At 39.1% G+C, this 26,059-nt stretch overlaps 2 protein-coding genes across 2 annotated transcripts in view; one reads left to right on the top strand and one right to left on the bottom strand.

Moving 5' to 3' along the window:
* LOC144353322 (piRNA biogenesis protein EXD1-like) overlaps positions 1–12,950 on the bottom strand; it is a 38,881-nt gene extending 25,931 nt beyond the window's left edge. Inside the window, exons 1-3 of the mRNA XM_085497513.1 lie at positions 12,455–12,950; positions 9,549–9,694; positions 7,661–7,741 (exon numbers count right to left, since the gene is read on the bottom strand). Of these exons, the coding sequence (XP_085353639.1) occupies positions 7,661–7,741; positions 9,549–9,694; positions 12,455–12,950 (723 nt within the window). The remainder of the gene's footprint in view (positions 1–7,660; positions 7,742–9,548; positions 9,695–12,454) is intronic.
* Positions 12,951–13,257: 307 nt separating this feature from the next.
* The window catches only part of LOC102809759 (uncharacterized), a 79,435-nt gene continuing 66,633 nt past the window's right edge, over positions 13,258–26,059 (top strand). The window contains exons 1-2 of the mRNA XM_006816631.3: positions 13,258–13,582; positions 13,761–14,105. Of these exons, the coding sequence (XP_006816694.1) occupies positions 13,917–14,105 (189 nt within the window). The 5' untranslated portion in view covers positions 13,258–13,582; positions 13,761–13,916. The remainder of the gene's footprint in view (positions 13,583–13,760; positions 14,106–26,059) is intronic.

Below are 26,059 nucleotides of genomic sequence, written 5' to 3'. Positions count from 1 at the left end.
TCATTTGTCACTGTGTGGGGGAGTGGCACCAAGCTGATTTGTCACTGTGTGGGGGAATGGCACCAAGCTGATTTGTCACTGTGTTGGGGAGTGGCACCAAGCTGATTTGTCACTGTGTGGGGAATGGCACAAAGCTGATTTGTCACTGTGTGGGGGAATGGCACCAAGCTGATTTGTCACTGTGTGGGGGAATGGCACCAAGCTGATTTGTTACTGTGTGGGGGAATGGCACCAAGCTGATTTGTCACTGTGTGTGTGGGGGGGGGAGAGTGGCACCAAGCTGATTTGTCACTGTGTGGGGGTGTGGCACCAAGATGATTTGTCACTGTGTGGGGGGAGTGGCACCAAGCTGATTTGTCACTGTGTGGGGGTGTGGCACCAAGCTGATTTGTCACTGTGTGGGGGAGTGGCACCAAGCTGTTTTGTTACTGTGTGGGTGGAATGGCACCAAGCTGATTTGTCACTGTGTGGGGGAATGGCACCAAGCTGATTTGTCACTGTGTGGGGGAATGGCACCAAGCTGATTTGTCACTGTGTGGGGAAGTGGCACCAAGCTGATTTGTCACTGTGTGGGGGGAAGTGGCACCAAGCTGATTTGTCACTGTGTGGGGGAATGGCACCAAGCTGATTTGTTACTGTGTGGGGGAATGGCACCAAGCTGATTTGTCACTGTGTGTGTGTGGGGGGGAGTGGCACCAAGCTAATTTGTAACTGTGTGGGGGTGTGGCACCAAGCTGATTTGTCACTGTGTGGGGGAGTGGCACCAAGCTGATTTGTCACTGTGTGGGGGTGTGGCACCAAGCTGATTTGTCACTGTGTGGGGGAGTGGCACCAAGCTGATTTGTTACTGTGTGGGTGGAATGGCACCAAGCTGATTTGTCACTGTGTGGGGGAATGGCACCAAGCTGATTTGTCACTGTGTGGGGGGAATGGCACCAAGCTGATTTGTCACTGTGTGGGGAAGTGGCACCAAGCTGATTTGTCACTGTGGGGGGGGGAAGTGGCACGAAGCTGATTTGTCACTGTGTGGGGGAGTGGCACCAAGCTGATTTGTCACTGTGTGGGGGTGTGTCACCAAGCTGATTTGTCACAGTGTGGGGGAGTGGCACCAAGCTGAGTTGTTACCGTGTGGGGGAATGGCACCAAGCTGATTTGTCACTGTGTGGGGGAATGGCACCAAGCTGATTTGTCACTGTGTTGGGGAGTGGCACCAAGCTGATTTGTCACTGTGTGGGGAATGGCACCAAGCTGATTTGTCACTGTGTGGGGGAGTGGCACCAAGCTGATTTGTCACTGTGTGGGGGAAGTGGCACCAAGCTGATTTGTCACTGTGTGTGTGTGGGGGGGGGGGAGTGGCATCAAGCTGATTTGTCACTGTGTGGGGGAATGGCACCAAGCTGATTTGTCACTGTGTGGGGGAATGGCACCAAGCTGATTTGTTACTGTGTGGGGTAATGGCACCAAGCTGATTTGTCACTGTGTGGGGGAATGGCACCAAGCTGATTTGTCACTGTGTGGGGGGAGTGACACCAAGCTGATTTGTCACTGTGTGGGGGAATGGCACCAAGCTGATTTGTCACTGTGTGGGGGAATGGCACCAAGCTGATTTGTCACTGTGTGGGGGAAATGGCACCAAGCTGATTTGTCACTGTGTGGGAGAGTGGCACCAAGCTGATTTGTCACTATGTGGGGAAGTGGCACCAAGCTGATTTGTCACTGTGTGGGGGAATGGCACCAAGCTGATTTGTCACTGTGTGGGGAAGTGGCACCAAGCTGATTTGTCACTGTGTGTGTGGGGGGGGGGGGAGTGGCACCAAGCTGATTTGTTACTGTGCGGGGGGAATGGCACCAAGCTGATTTGTCACTGTGTGGGGGAGTGGCACCAAGCTGATTTGTCACTATGTGGGGAATGGCACCAAGCTGATTTGTCACTGTGTGGGGAGGAGTGGCACCAAGCTGATTTGTTACTGTGTGGGGAATGGCACCAAGCTGATTTGTCACTATGTGGGGAATGGCACCAAGCTGATTTGTCACTATGTGGGGAATGGCACCAAGCTGATTTGTCACTGTGTGGGGAGGAGTGGTACCAAGCTGATTTGTCACTGCGGGGGGAATGGCACCAAGCTGATGTGTCACTGTGTGGGGGGAATGGCACCAAGCTGATTTGTCACTGTGTGAGGGAATGGCACCAAGCTGATTTGTCACTGTGTTGGGGGAGTGGCACCAAGCTGATTTGTCACTGTGTGGGGGGAATGGCACCAAGCTGATTTGTCACTGTGTGGGGGGGGGGAATGGCACCAAGCTGATTTGTCACTGTGTGGGGGAATGGCACCAAGCTGATTTGTCACTGTGTGGGGGAATGGCACCAAGCTGATTTGTCACTGTGTTGGGGGAGTGGCACCAAGCTGATTTGTCACTGTGTGGGGGGAATGGCACCAAGCTGATTTGTCACTGTGTGAGGGAGTGGCATCAAGCTGATTTGTCACTGTGTTGGGGGAATGGCACCAAGCTGATTTGTCACTGTGTGGGGGAATGGCACCAAGCTGATTTGTCACTGTGTTGGGGGAGTGGCACCAAGCTGATTTGTCACTGTGGGGGGGGGGGGGAAATGGCACCAAGCTGATTTGTCACTGTGTGGGGGGAATGGCACCAAGCTGATTTGTCACTGTGTGGGGGAATGGCACCAAGCTGATTTGTCACTGTGTGGGGGAAATGGCACCAAGCTGATTTGTCACTGTGTGGGAGAGTGGCACCAAGCTGATTTGTCACTATGTGGGGAAGTGGCACCAAGCTGTTTTGTCACTGTGTGGGGGAATGGCACCAAGCTGATTTGTCACTGTGTGGGGAAGTGGCACCAAGCTGATTTGTCACTGTGTGTGTGTGTGGGGGGGGGGAGTGGTACCAAGCTGATTTGTTACTGTGCGGGGGGAATGGCACCAAGCTGATTTGTCACTGTGTGGGGGAGTGGCACCAAGCTGATTTGTCACTATGTGGGGAATGGCACCAAGCTGATTTGTCACTGTGTGGGGAGGAGTGGCACCAAGCTGATTTGTTACTGTGTGGGGAATGGCACCAAGCTGATTTGTCACTATGTAGGGAATGGCACCAAGCTGATTTGTCACTATGTGGGGAATGGCACCAAGCTGATTTGTCACTGTGTGGGGAGGAGTGGTACCAAGCTGATTTGTCACTGCGGGGGGAATGGCACCAAGCTGATGTGTCACTGTGTGGGGGGAATGGCACCAAGCTGATTTGTCACTGTGTGAGGGAATGGCACCAAGCTGATTTGTCACTGTGTTGGGGGAGTGGCACCAAGCTGATTTGTCACTGTGTGGGGGGAATGGCACCAAGCTGATTTGTCACTGTGTGGGAGGGAATGGCACCAAGCTGATTTGTCACTGTGTGGGGGAATGGCACCAAGCTGATTTGTCACTGTGTGGGGGGAATGGCACCAAGCTGATTTGTCACTGTGTGGGGGAATGGCACCAAGCTGATTTGTCACTGTGTTGGGGGAGTGGTACTAAGCTGATTTGTCACTGCGGGGGGAATGGCACCAAGCTGATGTGTCACTGTGTGGGGGAATGGCACCAAGCTGATTTGTCACTGTGGGGGAATGGCACCAAGCTGATTTGTCACTGTGTGGGGGAATGGCACCAAGCTGATTTGTCACTGTGTGGGGGAATGGCACCAAGCTGATTTGTCACTGTGTTGGGGGAGTGGCACCAAGCTGATTTGTCACTGTGGGGGGGGGGATGGCACCAAGCTGATTTGTCACTGTGTGGGGGAATGGCACCAAGCTGATTTGTCACTGTGTTGGGGGAGTGGTACTAAGCTGATTTGTCACTGCGGGGGGAATGGCACCAAGCTGATGTGTCACTGTGTGGGGGAATGGCACCAAGCTGATTTGTTACTGTGTGGGGGAATGGCATCAAGCTGATTTGTCACTGTGTGGGGGAATGGCACCAAGCTGATTTGTCACTGTGTGGGGAAGTGGCACCAAGCTGATTTGTCACTGTGTGGGGAAGTGGCACCAAGCTGATTTGTTACTGTGTGGGGGAATGGCACCAAGCTGATTTGTCACTGTGTGAGGGAGTGGCACCAAGCTGATTTGTTACTGTGTGGGGAATGGCACCAAGCTGATTTGTCACTGTGTGGGGGAATGGCACCAAGCTGATTTGTCACTGTGTGGGGGAATGGCACCAAGCTGATTTGTCACTGTGTTGGGGGAGTGGTACTAAGCTGATTTGTCACTGCGGGGGGAATGGCACCAAGCTGATGTGTCACTGTGTGGGGGAATGGCACCAAGCTGATTTGTCACTGTGGGGGAATGGCACCAAGCTGATTTGTCACTGTGTGGGGGAATGGCACCAAGCTGATTTGTCACTGTGTGGGGGAATGGCACCAAGCTGATTTGTCACTGTGTTGGGGGAGTGGCACCAAGCTGATTTGTCACTGTGGGGGGGGGGGAATGGCACCAAGCTGATTTGTCACTGTGTGGGGGGAATGGCACCAAGCTGATTTGTCACTGTGTGGGGGAATGGCACCAAGCTGATTTGTCACTGTGTTGGGGGAGTGGTACTAAGCTGATTTGTCACTGCGGGGGGAATGGCACCAAGCTGATGTGTCACTGTGTGGGGGAATGGCACCAAGCTGATTTGTCACTGTGGGGGAATGGCACCAAGCTGATTTGTCACTGTGTGGGGGAATGGCACCAAGCTGATTTGTCACTGTGTGGGGGAATGGCACCAAGCTGATGTGTCACTGTGTGGGGGAATGGCACCAAGCTGATTTGTTACTGTGTGGGGGAATGGCACCAAGCTGATTTGTTACTGTGTGGGGGAATGGCACCAAGCTGACTTGTCACTGTGTGGGGGAAGTGGTACCAAGCTGATGTGTTACTGTGTGGGGGAATGGCACCAAGCTGATTTGTCACTGTGTTGGGGGAGTGGCACCAAGCTGATTTGTCACTGTGTGGGGGGAGTGGCACCAAGCTGATTTGTCACTGTGTGTGTGGGGGGGGGAGGGGGAGGAATGGCACCAAGCTGATTTGTCACTGTGTGGGGGGAATGGCACCAAGCTGATTTGTCACTGTGTTGGGGGAGTGGTACCAAGCTGATTTGTCACTGCGGGGGGAATGGCACCAAGCTGATGTGTCACTGTGTGGGGGAATGGCACCAAGCTGATTTGTTACTGTGTGGGGGAATGGCATCAAGCTGATTTGTCACTGTGTGGGGGAATGGCACCAAGCTGATTTGTCACTGTGTGGGGAAGTGGCACCAAGCTGATTTGTCACTGTGTGGGGAAGTGGCACCAAGCTGATTTGTTACTGTGTGGGGGAATGGCACCAAGCTGATTTGTCACTGTGTGGGGGGAGTGGCACCAAGCTGATTTGTTACTGTGTGGGGAATGGCACCAAGCTGATTTGTTACTGTGTGGGGGAATGGCACCAAGCTGATTTGTCACTGTGTGGGGGAGTGGCACCAAGCTGATTTGTTACTGTGTGGGGGAGTGGCACCAAGCTGATTTGTCACTGTGTTGGGGGAGTGGCACCAAGCTGATTTGTCACTGTGTGGGGGGAGTGGCACCAAGCTGATTTGTCACTGTGTTGGGGGAGTGGCACCAAGCTGATTTGTCACTGTGTGGGAGGAATGGCACCAAGCTGATTTGTCACTGTGTGGGGGGAATGGCACCAAGCTGATTTGTCACTGTGTGGGGGGAATGGCACCAAGCTGATTTGTCACTGTGTGGGGGGAATGGCACCAAGCTGATTTGTCACTGTGTGTGGGGACTGGTACCAAGCTGATTACAATCTAATTTATTCTATATGTTTTTGTTTTGATTTTTTTAAATATTCATTAAATACGCAGAATCGATAACTCTGAGTTTATCTTTTTAAAATAATTTTGTTTGACAATGTATCTTGATAGGAACAACACAATATGACTAACCATAAAAAGAAGTTGTTTTGGCAGCAAACATACATGTTGCTGTATTCGTTCCAATGAAATCCATGCACATGTATCTCTGTATGTACAGGTAATTTGATTCACAAGAGCATTTTTAATATGATATATTCCTTCAAACAGTACATTTATTTATAAATAATACCCTATATTGTTATTACAGCAATTCCAGGCACTGATTTGACACTGAAGTAGTGCTAGATGTTGATAACTTACTACAATAGGTTACACACTTTGTTTTCCCAGTTGTTACATCATGCAATGTCTGCAATTTGAAGCGCACCGGAAGGAAGCCCCGCCCATAAAAGTGGTGGTACATTAGTTTTGAATTTCTCCTCCAATAAACGACCAAGGCTTTCAACATAGTTTCCCACTTCAATTTGCAGCACATGTTATTTCATGGAGAGGGACGTGCATAAAGTGGTGGCACTGTAAAGAACGTTAGAGTTATTTTACAGAACCAGCTGACTGACTGATCATGGCAGAATTGTTGATCAAAGTACATTATTCCTACTATGGAAATATCTGTATCACGCCGATGTATATAACTGAAAGTTGCCTGCAACAAATGTCCTATGCAGACTTCGTCCAGTATATCAATAATGAAATTGAATACATAAGTAGAGTGGGTGTTATTTGATTATTAGTTCTCGACGATGAGAACCAAAAGGTTGATGTGCAACCAAATAATGCTGATGTTGCCTTGATTTTTCAAGCTTTTTTTTTTTACAAAACCGCTGTTTTTATGTAAAACTAATTTTTATTCAAAATAACACCTCTATGTTTACTTAGTAATCATGTGACTAATTCAGTGGTACATATCGCAGACTATTTTTTTTAAAAAGCCAGGAACAAGGGCTTCAACAAAATATATATTTTGCCGTACAGCAAAACACTTTTCCCCATGAAAAACGTTTTTACTTTTTAGAGCATGATAACCATATATGTAAACAGCTTATCACTAGCAACACACGATCGCACGTCCCAGGAGGGCTGCCGCCGGACATACACCGTCTTATATATTTATTGCTGTAAACCAATAGAACATTTGTAATTCTAAGGATGCAATAAAGTTATTATTATTATTATATATTATTACACCGTCTTCAAGTAGTTTTGTCGAATTTCCCGTCTGTGAATGCTCGGTCTCAACGTTTTATAATATTCGACATAGTCAATAACGGTGTCAGTTTGATCACTCTTACGCTTTCCTGGCAGTATACTCTCGGTGGTAACAAACAGTTTGACGATATTATAAGCTGTCTGCTTTGAAACACCATTTCGATCTCTAATCTCAGCAAATGACAGTCCACGAAAATACAAATCGACAACTCTTGTTCTTACTTCAACTGGTTTTTCAACTCAACTTGCCGATTTGTCGACATGCAATCAACACGATGACTGACCAAAAGTGACTGAAGACAGACGCGCCGCAAAGTCTGGGGCATCGGACTTTGTAGCAAAAATAGAAAACATTGTGGGCAATATCTGTCAATCATTCCTCTGATTTGTAGTCGATGTTTATATTTCTAGTTGCAACTTATGTAAATGTGAAAACAAAGCGTGTACCCTATTGTAGAATGTTATCAACATCAATTGCTGTAAGATGTAATATCAAACAAAATTATTTTAACATGTTTCAAAATACTCCATATTGCCTCTTTAATTAAAAATAAATGATATTCGGTAAAACTTACTTCTGTGTCAAATACATTGTTCAAACTGATCCCAAATTCATCATAGAGAGTGGTGCTGTCCCCTCGACAGTTATGCATAACCTGGATTATTGGAGAGAAATGTGATAATGTATGACTACAGGTGTTTGGTGATGTCCATAGCGTACTATATCATGTGTGCCATCCTGTCGTCTTTACTGATCTTAAGAATGTTAACTTATGTTGCCCTTAAGTCGGGAAATTGAAAAATTATGTCGGTCAGTTGGTTTTTTTTTTTTTTTTAGAGAAATACAGATTAACCTGAGGTTCAAAGTTGCCACTTATCTCCCCAGGGAGCCTGGGGATCAAACAACGGTCCGGGATCGTTAATTTTTAGAGGAAACACTTTTTTACTGCTCAAAATGGTGAGTTTTTAATATTAATGGCTTATTAAAAAAAAAAACGCAACCCAATATTTCGTATTTTTCGGTCGGCCACTGAGGGCAACATAACAATTTTTTTTTTGGCCTAATTATGAGTAAACATACAATCCTGTATTCCTACCCTTCCCCCCCAAAAAAAAACAAGTGACTTAGCTTGCAGTCGAAAGAGCTCCACTGTAATTGTTAACTGTGAGTTGGAAACATAGGGTGGATTGCTGTTGATAAATTTTGGCACAATAAAGGAAACTGGTCATTGTATTAAATTATTACCAGTTTGAAGGAATGGAAATATGGTATGATATGGCCAGTCAAGACAAGTTTTTTAAAACTCAAAATCTAATAGAGATTAAAAGAGGGCTACGCAACATTGATGATGTAATCAATGAACATTGGATCTTGTATTACCCTTGACCCAACCCTGAAGATCGACCTGAAATTGAAATTTTTTTAAAAACATTGGCCGAGATTGTTCAGAACCCAAAACAATGTGTACTGAAAAAAACTACCTTCCAACTGTTACAGTTGTCTTATAGCAGCAAAACATATAAACATTGAAATGACCTTTACCTGAATTTCAGCATTTTTGAATAACATTGGTTCTGGGAGTTCAGAACCCAACAATACACTTATCTATTACAGTCCATGTATTATACATAGTCCATATGTAACGTATGGGAAAGTGGGAAAAATAAAACTATTGTAATTACAAAAAAAATCATAACTTTCACAAAAGATATCTTCACAAAATGAACAAATTTGAAAGAGGATCAATCCATGTATATACATTATGAATCTCAAAGCAATCTGGCAGGTGGTTTTGGAGAAGAAGTCAAAAATATGCAAAAATGAGCAAAAAACAACAAAAAATATTTACTAAAAAAGGACACTTTTTGAAATTAGTAAGTCAGAGTCTAGTCCATGTCAAGATCATTCATGCCAAATTTCAATGCAATCTGACAAGCAGCTGTCAAAAATCTATGACAAAAATATTCGCTAAAATAGAGATTTTGATTTGATGTCATGAAATAAACAAATCTGACAGAGAAGCTGTGCTATAAATAGCTAGGTGATCTAGCTTACTGTTTGGGAAAAGTGATCACTGTAAAAAGATTAATCATTCACTGGGTTTTAATTATGCTTATTTCGCTGATTGTAAAATGCGCTAAATTAAAACCCAGTGAATATGTCAAATTTAGCATAGAACATATTATCTAAATGATAAAACCATGAATTTAAAACCCACTGAATATGCCTGAAATGCCAAACAGTAAAATTTAAACCGAGTGAAAATTAGTAATTTTTCAGTAGTCCCTTAAAAAAAACTTGACAGACGATATACGAAGGACAGACGACAACAGGTCCAGGTAACCCACCCATCTTTGGTGACAGTGGAGCTAACAAGTTCACAATAAAAACAAAAAAGGCCGCAGGGCGCTTTTTATATTTAACTATATTTAACAATGAAACTAAGATTGTGGTATATTTACTTTGACTACATCATCGCCTTCGAGTAGATCTTTCAGCTTCCCACGCTTGAATAAATCGTCTTTAGACTTGGTTGCTAAGATATCGAATAAATATACTTCACCGTTATACGTTGCAATCTGCACTAGTGACAATTTCCCATAGGTACCTGAATATGGAGAGGAATGATAAGAGAATGTGACTATCATCAGAAGTTGTAGAAGATTTGTACAGAATCACAAGAAATTATTGCCTTGTTTATATCGTAATTTGTATCCTGTGTTACCTGTGTTCTATTCTATTCTTTTTGTTTTGTTTCGTTTCGTAAGTTTAAACAGGGGATACTCTATGTTGATAGAACGAACCTCACATACATAATCCCAAAATTAAACAAGCAGCCTGTCGACTGAGATTGCTCCGCTGTTAGCAAGGCACATTTCAATTAAATAACTGAAGATATCATTAGAAAATAAACAATATGTATAGTATCAAAGTAATCAAACTTGCTGTTTTTAACAAGAAGTCGAAAATATCACTTTTTACCAAAAATTACAAAAATATTCATTAAAATTAGAGAATTGAAGATATCATCACGGAACGAACAAATCTGAGAAAGGGTTACATGTGGTACCTTATATGTATAGTATCAAAGCAATCAGACTTGCGGTTTTCAACAAGAAGTCAAAAATGTCACTTTTTACCAAAAATGACAAAAAATATTCACCAAAAATTAAGAATTAACGATATCATTACAAAATGAACAAATCTGATAGAGGTCCATGTGTAGTACCTATATATGTAATATCAAAGCAATTGGACTTGCGGTTTTTTTACAAGAAGTTGAAAATATCACTTTTTACCAAAAATTACAAAAATATTCACCAAAATTAGGGAATTGAAGATATCATCATGAACTGAACAAATCTAAGATAGGTTTACCCAAGGTACATATACACCAAGTATCAAAGCATTCAGGCTTGTAGTTTTCAAGAAGAAGTCGAAAAAGTAAAACATTGACACGAACAATCACTCATATGACAAGTCATTGAAAATGACACAGTCCCTGTTAAATTTTTGAAAGTTCTCTTTGTGCTCGTCATATTAAAGCGGAGGGGTTGCCGCGAGCGTGTCCTTCAAACTTGAGTTCCAAGTGGCGTATACAACAGATTGTTTATTTACATCAAAACACGTGTTCCGTGTAGTAGTAATATGGCCAAAAATAAAAACAGTCGTTATTCGGCCATCTTTGATCTGATTATGAAACACACTGATATGTATGATGTATGTGCCAAATACAAATGTAAATGGTACATAAATTGTGGAAATATAGTAGTACGGCCAAAAAGTCAGATGGCTGTCAATCAGCCATCCTTGAACAGATTTTGAAACAAATTGTCATGGACATGCATCCTAACATGTATAAAGTACATGTACATGTATGTGCCAAATTTGAATGAAAACTCACAACACGTCCAAGATACCGCATAAAAAACAAGCAGCCTATCGGCTGAGATAGCTCCGCTGTTAGCAATGCACATTTCAATTAAAGAACTGAAGACATCATTAGAAAATGAACAATATGTATAGTATCAAAGCAACAGGACTTACAGTTTTTAACAAGAAGTCGAAAATATCACTTTCTACCAAAAATGACAAAAATATTCACCAAAATTAGAAATTTAAGAGATATGGCTCTAGAAGCCCAATCATTAAAACAAAATGGCCGCCAGTCAGCTATTTTGAATCCAATCTGAAAATAAAATGACATGCATCAGGAACCTGTAATGTCTAACGTGTGTTATAAGTTTGAACAAAATCCATCCATAAATGCAAGAAATGCTTGATATTAGAGGATTTTTTTAGCACAAAAATAGCACACTTTGAAAAAGATCATCAAACCAATATATCCGTATATCTGTGACATGATGTATAATGAATATTAAAAATTTGAATATAATCAGACAAAACAAGTCAGACATATGGGTCTGGAAACCCATTCATTAAAACAAAATGGCCGCCAGACAGCCATTTTGAATCTGATCTGAAAAATAAAATGACGTGCATCAGGAACCCGTAATGTCTAATGTATGTACCAAGTTTGAACGAAATCCATCCATAAATGCCAGAAATGCTTGATATTTGATGATTTTTTAGTACAAAAATGACAACCATTCGGCCATTTTGAATAGGATCGTCAAACTAATATATCTATGGCATGATGTATAATGAATATTTAAAATTTGAACATAATCAGTCAAAACAATATATTGGAGATATGGCACGAGAACCACATTGATTAATACAAAATGGCCGCCAGTCGGCGATTTTGAATGTTATCTGAAAAACAAAATTATTTGCATCAAGGTCCCATAATGTCTAATGTATATACCAAGTTTGAGCAAAATCCATCTGTAAACAGCCGAGAAATGGTTGCTTTTTATGATTTTTTAGCACAAAAATGGCCGCCATTCGGCCATCTTGAATCAGATCGTAAAATAAAATGATGTGCATCAAGGTACTATAATTTCCAATGTATATACAAGGTTTGAACAAAATCCATCTGTAAACAACCGGGAAATGCTCGATTTTGATGATTTTTAGCACAAAAATGGCCGCCATTCGGCCATCTTGAATCAGATCATGAAACAAATTGACGTGCATATGTATGATATCATGTATGATGTATGTGTGAAGTTTGATTGTGATTGGTCCAGGCATTTCTAAGATACAGGTCCGGACGCACGCACAGACGCACGCACGCACACACGGACGCACGGAGGTCAAAACATAAGTCCCCGTTTTCGGACTGCGTCCGAACGGGGACTAAAAATCTATCTTCTACATAGAGTGTGGACCAAATGATTATATGCCGGTATACATGTTTCAGGATTAGTCTCAATCATTTAATATGTCATTAAGAAATACTCACCAAGTCCCTCTCCTTCGCAGTCCACAGCAATAGCCTGCGACTGTTTAGTGATATGTAATACTAGTTTGGTACACTCTTCCGGGTTTGAAATGATACAAACGTTTAGTTTCTGGCGCGAGCACTTCAACGATATAACCTCAGAAACCCTAGACCCTTCTCTTGCGTCGTCGACTTTCTTGTGATCCGATAACATGTGTTCGATCTCATCCCTAGTCCGCGTGGGTTTCAGGGCAACTAAATCGTTTCTCACGTCGAAAAACGTTCCATGATTTTCGAAGAAGTTTCTTAACTCCAAAATACTTGTACCCAAGCAGTGTTTAATCTCGGGCCTACATTTACTATCCGACATTTGACCAATAATATTGTATAATTCGTGAATAGGTCGCGGGCTTTTGCGAACAAGGTATATGCGGAAAAATGATATAGCTTCGCCGACCATCACATCGAGAATCGTCGTGCTGACCATTTCTTGCTGTGGTGTTTCACTTGAATGCATACTGTGAAAAGAGCAAATATAATAAATAAATAAATAAATAAATAAATAAATAAATAAATAAATAAATAAATAAATAAAGAAATAAAGAAAGAAAGAAAGAAAGAACATGAAATTAATCATCATCCTCTCATCGTCGCAAACCGCCCCCTCTTTCGGCAACTGGTGTTTTTTTGAGTGGGGCGGAAAAAATACTTTGGCGGGCAAGAATGTATCCTCTACGAAAAGTACGCATTGAGCGCCAGATTCCTATAGCGCCCTCTATCCGGTTTCCCCGGAAGTTGAAAACGAGGCAGTTACCTGTGAAAATAAAATTCAAGATGGCGGTCTTAATGTTTTAAGTCAGCTGTGTGCAGAGAAGATTTTATCTCCTTGTATGTGTCGTTCAGAGACGGAGCCGTAACTGTACTATCAACTAATATTCACCTACAGTTATTCAGTTGTCATTTGTTAAAGTCCTGGTCAAGTACGGTTGTCTTCAGAAGTATTGTTGTCGTCCGAAGCACTGATTTTTGACGAGTGTAAGATTCAAAATGGCGGATCGGATCGTGTGAAGTTGAGTTTATAGAACACTTGGGAGAAATTTCTCTTGCACATTACGTTTCTCTGTGCTAAGCGATCGTGCAGTATGACAGGTACGCAAATATTTTTAATATCAACAAGTGGACGTATCGGTACGTTATGATTTCCGCATCTCTCGTGTCGTACACTGTAACGTGCGTTTGCCCAAACAAAGTTTGCTAAAGACTTTTTGACGTTTGCCGGTTTGTGAATTATTCATTTATATTTATGTTTTGTATTTTCAATTTATAGTGTTTCAGAAGATCCTTCTCTACTCACCTACCCACCTTGAGAAAGTATCGTGTATAATTCTGTTTGTGTGAGAACGTTAACCTCTGTCGTATGTGAATCGTCCTCCGACACTGATCACAGGAACCAAAGAGAGATCAGCTGGTTGACCTTAACAAAATGACGGCCGTTGCAGTGTTTACCTGTCGCCCCAATTCACATCCTTTTCAAGAACGACGTGTTCTTCTCAACGAACCGGTTAAAATTGGACGTTCCGTGGCGCGGAGTAAACCATCCCCCAATAATGCCATCTTTGACTGTAAAGTTTTATCAAGAAACCATGCCTTATTATGGTATGAAGCCGGCAAGGTTAGTACTTTTTAAGAATAATAAACATTTTTTTCATATCTTTTCTGCAATCCCAAACGTGGCAGTACTTCAATTGTTTCTTTCAAAGGTGCAAGTTCAGTGAAAATATTGTTTTCCCGTTCAAACACCGTCAGTTACTTGACCCCTTGTCAAACTGATAGCTTTGTGTTTGTCATCTCGACGAATACGAGAGAAGTCGGCCAATCGCCAAGTCGGCCTGCAGGAGAAGTCGGCCAGTCACCAAGTCGGCCGGGCGGAGAACTCAACTTCAACTCTACTAATAGGCAGGGAGACTGTACAAATCTATGTTCGTAAGCTACAGAGCAAATTGCTGAGTTCATATAGGCTTCCTACTATAATAGTACAACCACTGCATGTAGGGCTGTTGGGTACCAGGCGACCCCTACATCACAGCATTCGACAAGCAAAAATATTGACCATTCGCCGATACATGACAGTTTTGGGACTCATTCAGGGTGATCCGATTGAAATACTTATTAGAAACTTTTGACAGATATTTGTTACTCATACGTTATCATTGGATCTTCATTTTTTTAAAACGAAATCTTGCAGTGACACACATGTGTGCCATGAATAATAAACAATGCGAACCTGTAGTTGAGAGAACGTGCCGGCGGCCATATTGTTACGTGGATAGCCTGGCTTTACCACCCTTTTCACGGGGGTGGCAATGTGTCGGTGCATGGTGATTACTAGAACAATGTTTGATTTTCTCTTTCAGTAAAACCTTATGGCAAAACGGAAGTTCAGTGAGGGAAGATTACCTGTAAGGTCATAGTTATTTAGCCAGAAAGAACTAATTATGTTTTGTGCATAAAATATAAGTCTTTTCGTTTTGCACAGAATACATAACAATGACAATGATTTATCTAAAAGGAACAAATAATGTCGTGTTTAATCACAACTATACTCATTGTCTAAACTGTTAATATTTGAACTTGCCGAGGGTGCGAAAGTGTGAAGTTATGCATCACAATGGAAGTGCTTGAACTGCGTATTTGAACTGCTACCCGTGATGTGCGCTACTTTCATAGTTGTTATGTAAGTTCACGTCAACTCAACTGTTTGAACTGCCGTATGATTTTATGAAATGGTGTACATTAGAAAACGTCATTTGTTGCCATTTATTATACACATCAATTATATTCATTTTAACGTGAACAAAAAAATGTATTTGCCGTCTTCGTTACGTATAATGTACGTTTAATCATGGAACTATTTTTTAGATCCATGGTTTAATAAATGGCAACTAACAACGTTTTCTAAGTACATGTACGGTGTTTCATAAAATAGATGTATTTTTCTTCCAAAATGTTAAGCGATTATTGCTGGATTACAATGCTTTGTCTTAGGTACTACATCCAAACAAGTGATATGAACTTACAGTCATCTCGCCGCCAACTGACACATCATGTGGAAATGGAGAGACGTTGGCTTGAGTCTAGACTACGGATCACAGATACTTATTTATTTCTGTTTTTTACGGATGTTGGATGACAATTATTTATAAAATCAAACTGGAAACATTTTAAAGTCAAGCATTCCATAGTTTATTTCCAAACAGTAAAAATACATCACATTTAAGTTTATTTTAAAACATGAAAAGTACATAACATGAAGGTAATCGAGTTGCGATGATAAACGAAAGTAAACGGCGCTGAAAAAAAACACTAGAGAAATTTATTAGTCAGCATTTAAGTTTATTTTAAAACATGAAAAGTACATAACATAAAGGTAATCGAGTTGCGATGATAAACGATATGGCCGTAAGAGCAACGCATTATCAAGTCGGCAAGTTCAAATATTAACAGCTAGTACAATGGAAAAATGGTTAAGTGGTGTCACAATTACAACAATTCTGGAGGTATAATGAAACACTTAAACACATCCAACTATTGTTTGATCTGTTAATGGAGGATCGAACCAGTCCTATGGATAAGATATATTTTACGTCCAGATTTTACGCCACCACCGGCACTTAGAATAAATATTCACGTCTCTGACGTCATACAGACCTGGATTTGAACCTGTCATTTTATTGTGTTTGACCATGGAGGTATCTCTTTTCTACCTCCATGGTTTGACTGTATACCATTGCGCTGCAGACGCTGCAAACATCTCGAAAAGTGTTCTATATGTAAGTTACACAGGGAATGTATCAGGTATGGTTGATCGACGTTCAATATGAAGCCTTCAAATAAACATTACATAAAGGACAAAATAAACTGTGCTTACGGTACTTACATGGTAATTATAATTTAGCGCACTTGATAATTTTAGTTTATGTACGACCATGGAGGTAGAAAAGAGAAGGAGTCCTTCTCTTTTCTACCTCCATGGTACGACGAAATGTCGGCAATTTAGGGAAAAAATGTATGTGCGGTGAACAGAGATATACCATGGAGATTTATATTTTGAAATCCGTACTTGACGTTCGATAAATATTTTGTATATACTCAACGCCTACGAATGTAGTCTGTACCTTAAAGACCGATTAGTCAATCAAATACAAAAAATGGATTTCCCCGTGGTTAATAAATACGAAGCATAGTCCGATTATCCGTGGCCTTTGTACACCTTCAATAGCAGTGTAATCTTTGTCGGTGTTTTTATAATAAAAGAAACGCAATTTGTCTGTAAAAACATCGGCAGTTATCACCTTGGACAATAGATGTTAATCGGGTCGGTGTGATGCTTGCTGGCATACATCCTGTGGGGTCATGTACTTGGCATACACAAAATAATAGCGCTCAAATGTTGCTCAATCTTTATTAAATAGAATAACAGACTAAATCAGACGGGTATGAACCGGACTTTGGTTTTACAATACAATGTACATTGGATGTTCATTTATTTAGCTCCATGATTGAACAATGTGGTTTGCGGTACGACGCAGGTTACTGTCAGAGTGGACTGCCGCTAAAGCTCGTCAAAAACACAACACAACTGAATCTTTATTAAACACAAACAAGAAAAACATTTTCAGTCCGATGCATTCACTCTGAAATCCCTTCAGTACTCTGTAAATAGAAAGACATGTTATTCACTAACTGTCAATTAAGTTTAGTTTATTCAAGACACAATCGCGTCTCCTGGGAGACGGATATGGTTAAAATAACAATTAAATACATTGAATTCCTAGTCTGTAATGTAATAGCTGACTTCTCACTTACTCACATTTTTTTAATAGTACGTGACGCACGAAAACACATTTTCCGTAATCAAAGTGTACGAACGCAATCTGTACTGTAAAAACCGACTTCTGACTTACGTCTATACTGTACTGGCCAACTTCTCACTTTCGTACTTGACACATGAAAAACAATGTTTGTAGTCATTATGTACGAACGAAGTCTGTACCGAAATGGCCGACTCCTCACTTTTGTACTTGACGCACGAAAACATATTTGTAGTCAATATGTACGAGCGTAGTAAGTACCATGTCCAGTAATGATCGACTTTTCGAGAAAAAAAATGTAAATATGTTTGAACGTAGTATGTAAAAAAATGACCGACTTCACCGATGTTTCACTGGCCGACTTCTCCGATGCTCACTGGCCGACTTCTCGCACTGGCCGACTTCTCCGTTGTTTTGCTGGCCGACTTCTCCTGCTGGCCGACTTCTCTTGTTACCATCTCGACTCTAGTGACTTTGAACTATGTATTATTTCATGAACAAGCAAAATCATGGAACAGAAGTTTACAATGAGGTGACATACATAAATTATTGTATGTCATGTATTTATTTACATGCTGCAACAACCTCATTTAAAAACATTGCCATTATGGTGAGTAAATAAATCCCTGCTCCCTCTATTATTTGTACTGCCTTTCCACTATTTGGCCAGATAATAAATAAAAATAAATATTCCAACTAGCATCCTATTATAACGTTTTACTGCTTATTTTAACAATCTATATATATACCCCAGTAATATGCTTTAATCTACAGAAAAATATTAAATATTTCGGGAACTTTACTTCCCTATTAAGAGTTCATATTCCTAGTTTGTATAGGAATTCACTGTGCAATTACATGTATTGACAGACATTTACTGTTCAATGTTGACAACCTGATGGAAGTATCTATATGAGTGTAATCAATTCACCACAGACAAATGTTTCTGTACTGATTAATTAAATTGATCAAATATTCAGGAGAATCTTTTGTTGAATTTACTGATGTATTGTGTCAGTTTTCTTGTGTGTCATTTAATGGAATTCGGTGGCTTTTGAGTATTACAATATTAAGGTTATTATATTATTAATATTAGGACCTGGTTTTATTGTTAAGTCATCTTGCAGTTATGTTTTTTGCCAACATGAAAATGTGTCTTATCAGTTGCTATTGTGTTTTGTTTTGACATCAATCATTCACTGGTCACTACAGTATTTTTACGGTCAGCTATTTCAGTGAGGATTTAAACAGCATTATTTATTTTGAATGTATTTAATTTTTTATATATTTTTTGAAAAATATTGAAATATAACTTCAATTTTTAACAGTAAGATTTATAAATTATTAGCCAGTTTGGGTAGATGATCTTATTAGTATCATAGTCACAAACAAAAGGTATTTAACCTTAAATAGTGCACCATTTTATTGCTATATTATTCAGTATGTGATTATAACACTTCTAGTCAGCCATTAGTTTCAGGCATTTCTTTATTTTAAACAAAAATCTATATATATTAAAATATTACAGTCTTGGTCATGAGACAATTTAACAGAAATGTTGAGTCTCATGTCAAGCCACTATTATGTAATATTTGTAAATTGCTTAGCAGCTATTGGTTTCAATATAATTGCATTTTAATGTATAATATATTATACTGCCACATGATACATTGTATCTGTAGGCAAATTTAGATATTACAAACAAACAAATAAATATTTCTTTCCCTTTGTGATAAGAATTATAATATTATTTTGTCATCTACAAAAATTAGAGGTTTTTTTTGGATTCTTTTTAATTTTAAAGTTATCATCTGTTTAGAAGTGATACACTTCCTGCATGCTGTGTTGTTATATTAAGAGATGTTTTTAGGACATTGCCATCCATGGAGCCAAATTACATACAAAAACATGCTGAGATTCAGAGCTTACTGAACAGTAGTGGGTAAGATAGTGACACAAAAACTTGTTGGGTTTAATTGACAAAACAAAAATTGAGGTCATCAGACAATTTTACTTGAGTACTTCAGAATTTGAATTTCCATGTAAAATTGCAAGATACTCCTTTAATCTTTATTTTTGCACCAGTTTATTCTTTTCATGTTGCTTGATAACTGGCTGAACAATTTATATGAATGGAAATAATTTAGCTAATTTGAGTCAGTCTCCAATGGATAATATTTTCTAATGCGCTGTACACCTTATGCTCACCAACATGCTCAATCAAGGCAAAACATGAATTTGGTTTGAACTCTGTTTACCATAATTTGTAAAGGTCAAATAATAACCTGTCAAGTAAAGAAGTGACAAGGACAAATATATTTCATGAGCTGCCACATTACTTTAGACAGGTACATGTGGTCTCTAAGTTACAGAAATGTTGATGATGAATTGGTTATTACACAACAATCTCTGTGATATTGCGTCATATTTACAAGGGATCTTGGTATGATGATGAATCAGTGTACCAAGATCACAAGCAAAACTGTGATATCATAGGGGTTCTCGTGTAATAACCTCTTTATCTTACTTGGTTTCGCAATCTATACATTTAGTGTATATGCAGTGAGACAAATACATTAGTTATTCGCTTTGGAACTACCGTATTTGCCATGCTATATGCATGCACTAAAAGCGTACTGTGAACAACACAGATGCAAATTTATACATAATGTTCCAAATGTGACTTGGTGGTTTGCACTGTTCAATTTTATTCATTTTCCACAAAATTGTGCATGTTCCGTTTAAATACTCAACTCCATCTAGAACATGCCTAGTGCATACAATATTTAGTTGTCAGTCAGTGGTCATAAACAGTTGTTCAGTTTATGTACAAACAGCATTGAAAAACACAGTGGTCCAGTTTTTAATGTGCCTAGTAATAACAAATCAATAAATATTTCTGGCTGCACAGTAAAATTATTTTCTGTATTGGCTAAGTCATTGGTCAAATCACCTTTAACAATTTGCATACAGAAATTCCCCTTGTGATGTCAGAAGGGGAAGTCGCTGGGCAGCTTGCATTGCCGATACGTGTAAATAAGGCAAATTTCTTGTGCTGTTTTCTCGTGTTTGACTAAATTGCCACTTATGTATTTGTTCGTCGAGGAAGAATGGACCATAATGAACACATAGTATCAAGTTTGTTGCATGGGGTTGAGTCAGATGCGAAATATGTCCGGTCTGGTGTAGCTAGTCACCGTGGTCGTCACCGTCACCGGAGCACGTTTGTACACTGTCACTGGACTCCGGAATTGAACAAAGTCAAATTTGACGGCTGAATGGTCTTGTTATTTAGCAGGTTACTAGACACTATTGATTGATAAAATAGAGAAATAATTAGAAAACGACAAAACACAGTTACTAAATAAATGACTGCCGCGACGTTGTAATGGTTGAACGCGTTGGGTCATGAGGGGGACAAGTGCGTGAATGGCGGCGTTTAATTGGATAACAAAAATAATTGAGAGCGACTCACATACAGACAAATTCAGAGTGGATTTAGCGTGATTTTCATGATTATGGCATCATATTAAAGAAATACATTGACAGCTCAAGCCCGGATTCTTATTCCGTAAATTATTACGCAGATCAAGCTACAAGTAAAGGCAACAAAGGTGTGAATTCAACATTCAACACCAATAACCGAATAATTCAGACACTTTTAGCCTGCGAAAATGAAAACATCCGGAGGGCTGCGTAATTTCCTAGTTGTCCGACGCTTCGTTTTCGCGTCATTATCAAAATTACTGCTACCTTTTACATAACACGGGTGGTCTCTATAAAGTGATAATCAGGATCGCAAAAAAAATCAAATCATTTGAAACACATACTCGACATCTCTCTCCCTTTTGAAATCCGTCTCAGTGATCATGGGCTAGTCCGGAATCTATTTTTTCGAAAACGTTTTGTATTTTCGGCGTTTCTCGTTAAAACCTAGTTGGTTTGTCATGGAGACAGTTTTTCAAACAAAAAAAAAGAATCTGAGGTGAAGTGGACAATGCATATGACGCTGTTAGGAGGAAGTCCACCCCAACCTTTTCTCGTTATTTTCACGGCTTTCGTCCACCGATTTCGCACCTTCGGATCGATTCGAAACGTGTAAATACTTACACTATAACTATACGCATTACTGCAACCGCCCACAACACAACGTTTAACAATCATAAAAGTTTGTTGTGAAAACAACTTCTTAAAATTCGCTCTCTCAAAAATAAAATAAAATAGACAAAAGAAACACCGATTAAAAAATGTATATCGTTTAAAAGTAAAGTTGTACGTTGAATGACACAGTGATATAAAAGTACGGCCCAGGGGTATGGCTTCCTCTCATATTTTTGCATTTGGTGGCGCACTTTCGGCGAGAGTCGGAAATCCGGAAACAGTCGATCGTTTCAGGATAGGTGGGCGTGGCTACAGCACGGGAAATATCTCAAATTTACTTGGATACGAGTAATCATTTTCAGCAAAAAAATCAATAATTGCCCATTTCAGTGGGGCACAGATCTAAAATGGGAAGCGTGTGGGTGGGCATTGCACAGGCACTTTAAAGTGTGAACTGTAAGAATATTAGTACAAAGATCTACACCATAGGGCATGACTTGTATTCAGTACTCACTAAGCAGAAATGAAATGCAGAAAAATCAGTCGTATATAAACACATACAATTTTTTTTTATATGGGTTATTTATAAAAAGGAGCTTTGTTTTTGTTGAATAGGTAGGTGAAAATATCACACACCCTAGCAGATCAGCTGACTACACTTGAGTGCACTAATGACCTCAAGTTGACTCGGTAGATAATTTATTGCACTTTATGTCTTCCTGTATTTTTAGGTAGTTTGTTGTAATTAATACTTGTAGAAATACACTGCACATCTGATCACAGGTGTATTGCTAACTTAAATAGGGCCTAGTAAAACTGCCCCAGGCGTCTACGTGTATTTAATGCTATATATACAACCATGGATGCCGATCTTTTGTTACCACTTATAACTTAACTGTTCATTATTTGTGCTCTGCTGTTGTTAGTCTGAACTGTGAAAAATAGAACAACAATATGAGAGGAATAAGTACATGTAGCTGTGAACAGTGAGGTTTCAGCTGCCTCAGTCACTGCATCACTGCAGTACAACCATATTATTTCTTTATAAATCAAAAGATAGCACACTGCTAGTATATGAAATGATATAAAATTTACTTTTAGAAAAATGCATTTAATATGTGCAATGAATGTTCTGTTAATTTAAAATGAAGTGAATCAAATTGAAATTCAGTTAATAGTCTGATGCATGTACTTACATGTAATTTTCTTTATGTCAAGTGCAGACAATGAAATACAATCGGTATCGCTATGTCTATTGTTTGTGTTAATGAGTTCAATCCACTACCTGTATTTATTGTTATATACCTGGTACTAATATTTGTTAACTATTGGTGAAGAAAACCTATTGTGCTTAATTAATTATTAGCAACAAGATAAGGCCTTGAATTATCATGTGAAACTATTTATCCCATGTATCAGACAGTATTAATCTTAAATGAGTACGGCTTTTTCGGCCCAATGTCTTACTGCAGTAGTGCTCAAACTGTTTTACTGACTCTAATAAAGTAGACATTTTGATGGTATTTGTACGTAAATAATAGTATATAAAATGTACTTATTTGATATGAACATTGGTGAATTTCAAAACACAAATGTAAACTATCTTTCCATTGATGATGCCATAACATGATCATATGACTGGAGACAGTAGATAAATATGATTGATTGACTCAAAGGATCATTCTGGCTAGGGATTGCATTCTTTAGTATCAATGATACAAGTAATCAACATTGTCTTCAATTCAAAATGTGGGTCTTGTTGACATACATCAAGCTTATGAAGTAAGGGCCTCTATTCTCTTTGGAGAACCCTGGTTACTGTTAGTTATATTGTATCGGAGACTGAGCTACCTCATGATACCCCACACATTGCCAAGACCAATCACAAACACAATGGTTTTTCGGATTAACATTTATGTTAAATTCCCCCATGCTTAACCAACTTTTCCTCTCACTAATCCCTTGGATTCTACTTCATGTTCCGGTCTGTCTTTGAGAATGCACTGTCATAAGGTTTTAAGTATCTGCATCACCCTTAGTACCGGTACCATTGAAAAACAGCTTGAAGGAAAAATACGGTTTTCAAAAATCTCTGATTATGTAACATACAAAATGTATTGTTCCTTATTTTACGTTTCTTTGCAGGATGCATCTGGTGCATATTTCCAGTTTATTTAAAAAAAACGGTTGTTAAACATTCCATTTTATATTTACATAACCAGGCTGAATGACTAACTACAGATTATGAATTTACTTTGTATACTGATAAAGCTGTGTCACATAACAACTACTAGTCTTGAAAAACTTAGTTGTTACATTCTCTGTTGATGAAATTACTCAGTTTTGTAAATTTCTGGGAGAGAGTTTTTCATGGAAAAACATTTATTATAGTCCAGATACATGTACATTTATAAAGTAGGATTGCTATGAAATTTATTTGATATTAAATTTGATGTTTATCAAATATGAAGAAATATTTTATTACATTTTTATAGAAACTAATTTTTGACTGTCATGACTATTTAAATTACCATCTTCTAATAATTGACAGTTTGATGAGCCTTTGACTTTGAGTTATGATTCAAGATCACAGATGCATTCATAAGTCTGAAAGGTTTGACAAATATATCTGAAGGAAACACAAATTCCGAGACATGATTATCTTGTGAAGTAAGAATGAAGAATTCAAAAATAAACAGCAAGAAACTGCCAATCCCACAGAAAAAGTTTCTTTTTGAGGTTCACAGGAATTAAATTTCCACTTTTCATATTTTCCAAAATGTACTGGGGTATATCAGCTTTTTGGAAACTTGTGTATTGCCAAAGTTGAAGGCTAAAGTAACTTGAGGAGAATACCCTAATCACAACTACCGATACTTACATATTTGCCACAGTAAGAGCCACAATGCTAGTGAATAAACTTGATCCATGATAAAGAAAATGGTGAAAGTTGTTGATTTACTCAGTTCATTCATGTCTCTGACATGCAAGTTATTCATTAATTGTAAACAAATTGGCTAATGTTATTATTGTTAGTAAGTGATATCCATGTAATCTGAGACTAAGCTTATTGTAATAACTCCACTTTTAAAATGAATGTCAATAATAAATTGTTTGCACCATGTAAATGGAATATCATTTCCACTTAATTATTATTCTATTGATGTCAGACTGAAACTAAATCCTAGTCAACCCAGTAACTGATAGATGTTGATGATATGGTCTTTGGCCTAGTTTGTATCTACATGTATGTAACAATATCGTTTATCTCACCATTGATGCACATATCAAAACATCTTGACATAAACAAAAATTTGTAATTGAATATACTGACTATTCTTCCTGTCGCCATTGATTTCTTTAAATTAATAGCTGTTTCCTTGCCATGGCTGTCTTACCTACTACCCTGTATGAAGCTACATTGCCCAGCTTTGCCAAATTCTAATTTTTCTAATATACCAATCTCTAATGGAAAATGTTCATTTTGTGATATCAAAGAAATTGAAAATGAGCAACACTTCTTACTTGTCATGTCAGTTAGTAACACGCTAAGAGAAGAGAAAGTTTGTTCAGAAAACACAACTTTATTCATGACAACAAAATCTCCTGACCTAGATTTCTCTCTCAGTCATTGGCTGAATCGCAGATTAATACCTACAGTTCAAAATAGTCATTTACTGACCGGAGTCTATGGTGGGTATAAACTTTGTGAATTGGTGGGTTGAAAAACCTCTGCCTAAATTTGTTCTCTTGTTTCTCAACATATTGTCAATTATTAGTCCCTGTTTCAGGCGCAGCCTGAAAAAGAGAGTCTCTAACATTTTCTCAGAAATTCTGCAGCAGATATCAATGAAACTTGGCAGGTTGATGAATAAGTCTCTTCCGAATATGCAAAATTTTTTTTTTTCACCAGATTTTCCTTTTTCATGATTTTCATCCAAAATTACCTCTCCCAACACCATTGAGAGAACAACTGAGCATGCTCAGAATAAATAATTAGCTTATATTGTAATGCTAGGGTTTTTAGTTATGTCATGACCTTGATCTGAATCAGTGACAGATGGATTGACCATACCAATCTGTGGAAACTGTAGAGGGGTGTCAGGCCTACATTTTGAAGGGAATTATGGTGGCAATACTGAAACAAACCCAGATCCTGGTAATATACAATGACCTGAATTAACAAAGAAGTCAAGTTATTAAAGGTACATCAAGGTTTACTCAGATTTATGAATGCAGTTTCTTGAGCATGTATACATACATTGTATGCGAGACATAGTTTGGTTGCATTTGTGTACTCTGAGATTTTGGACTCAGGTCAGTGGAAGTTTTCAGTTATCAGTACAATACTATATTAAAGGAAATCACTTTATGACGAGTTGTACCCATATAGAGTACATGTTAATTCAACTGATTGCAAATGTTTCATGTATTATTTTAACATCAGTATTTTATAATTAAATGACGGGGACTATGACATTCATGTCTTGTTTGAACAAAAATTGTCTTTGCCCTTCAAAGGCTTAAGGTAGCAGGATAGTTTTTTTGCATGAAAAATGTAAACACCTATAATCGGAATAAATTTTACAAGAAACCATACAATCTATATATGTTTAGAAAGCTCTTGACTTGTATTTTTCTACTATTACTATTT

Source organism: Saccoglossus kowalevskii, chromosome 3 (assembly GCF_978046115.1).
Source record: "Saccoglossus kowalevskii chromosome 3, keSacKowa6.1, whole genome shotgun sequence".
Taxonomy (NCBI): domain Eukaryota; kingdom Metazoa; phylum Hemichordata; class Enteropneusta; family Harrimaniidae; genus Saccoglossus; species Saccoglossus kowalevskii.
Note: the sequence above shows the minus strand (reverse complement) of the source record. Positions and strands in the feature narration are given on the sequence as shown.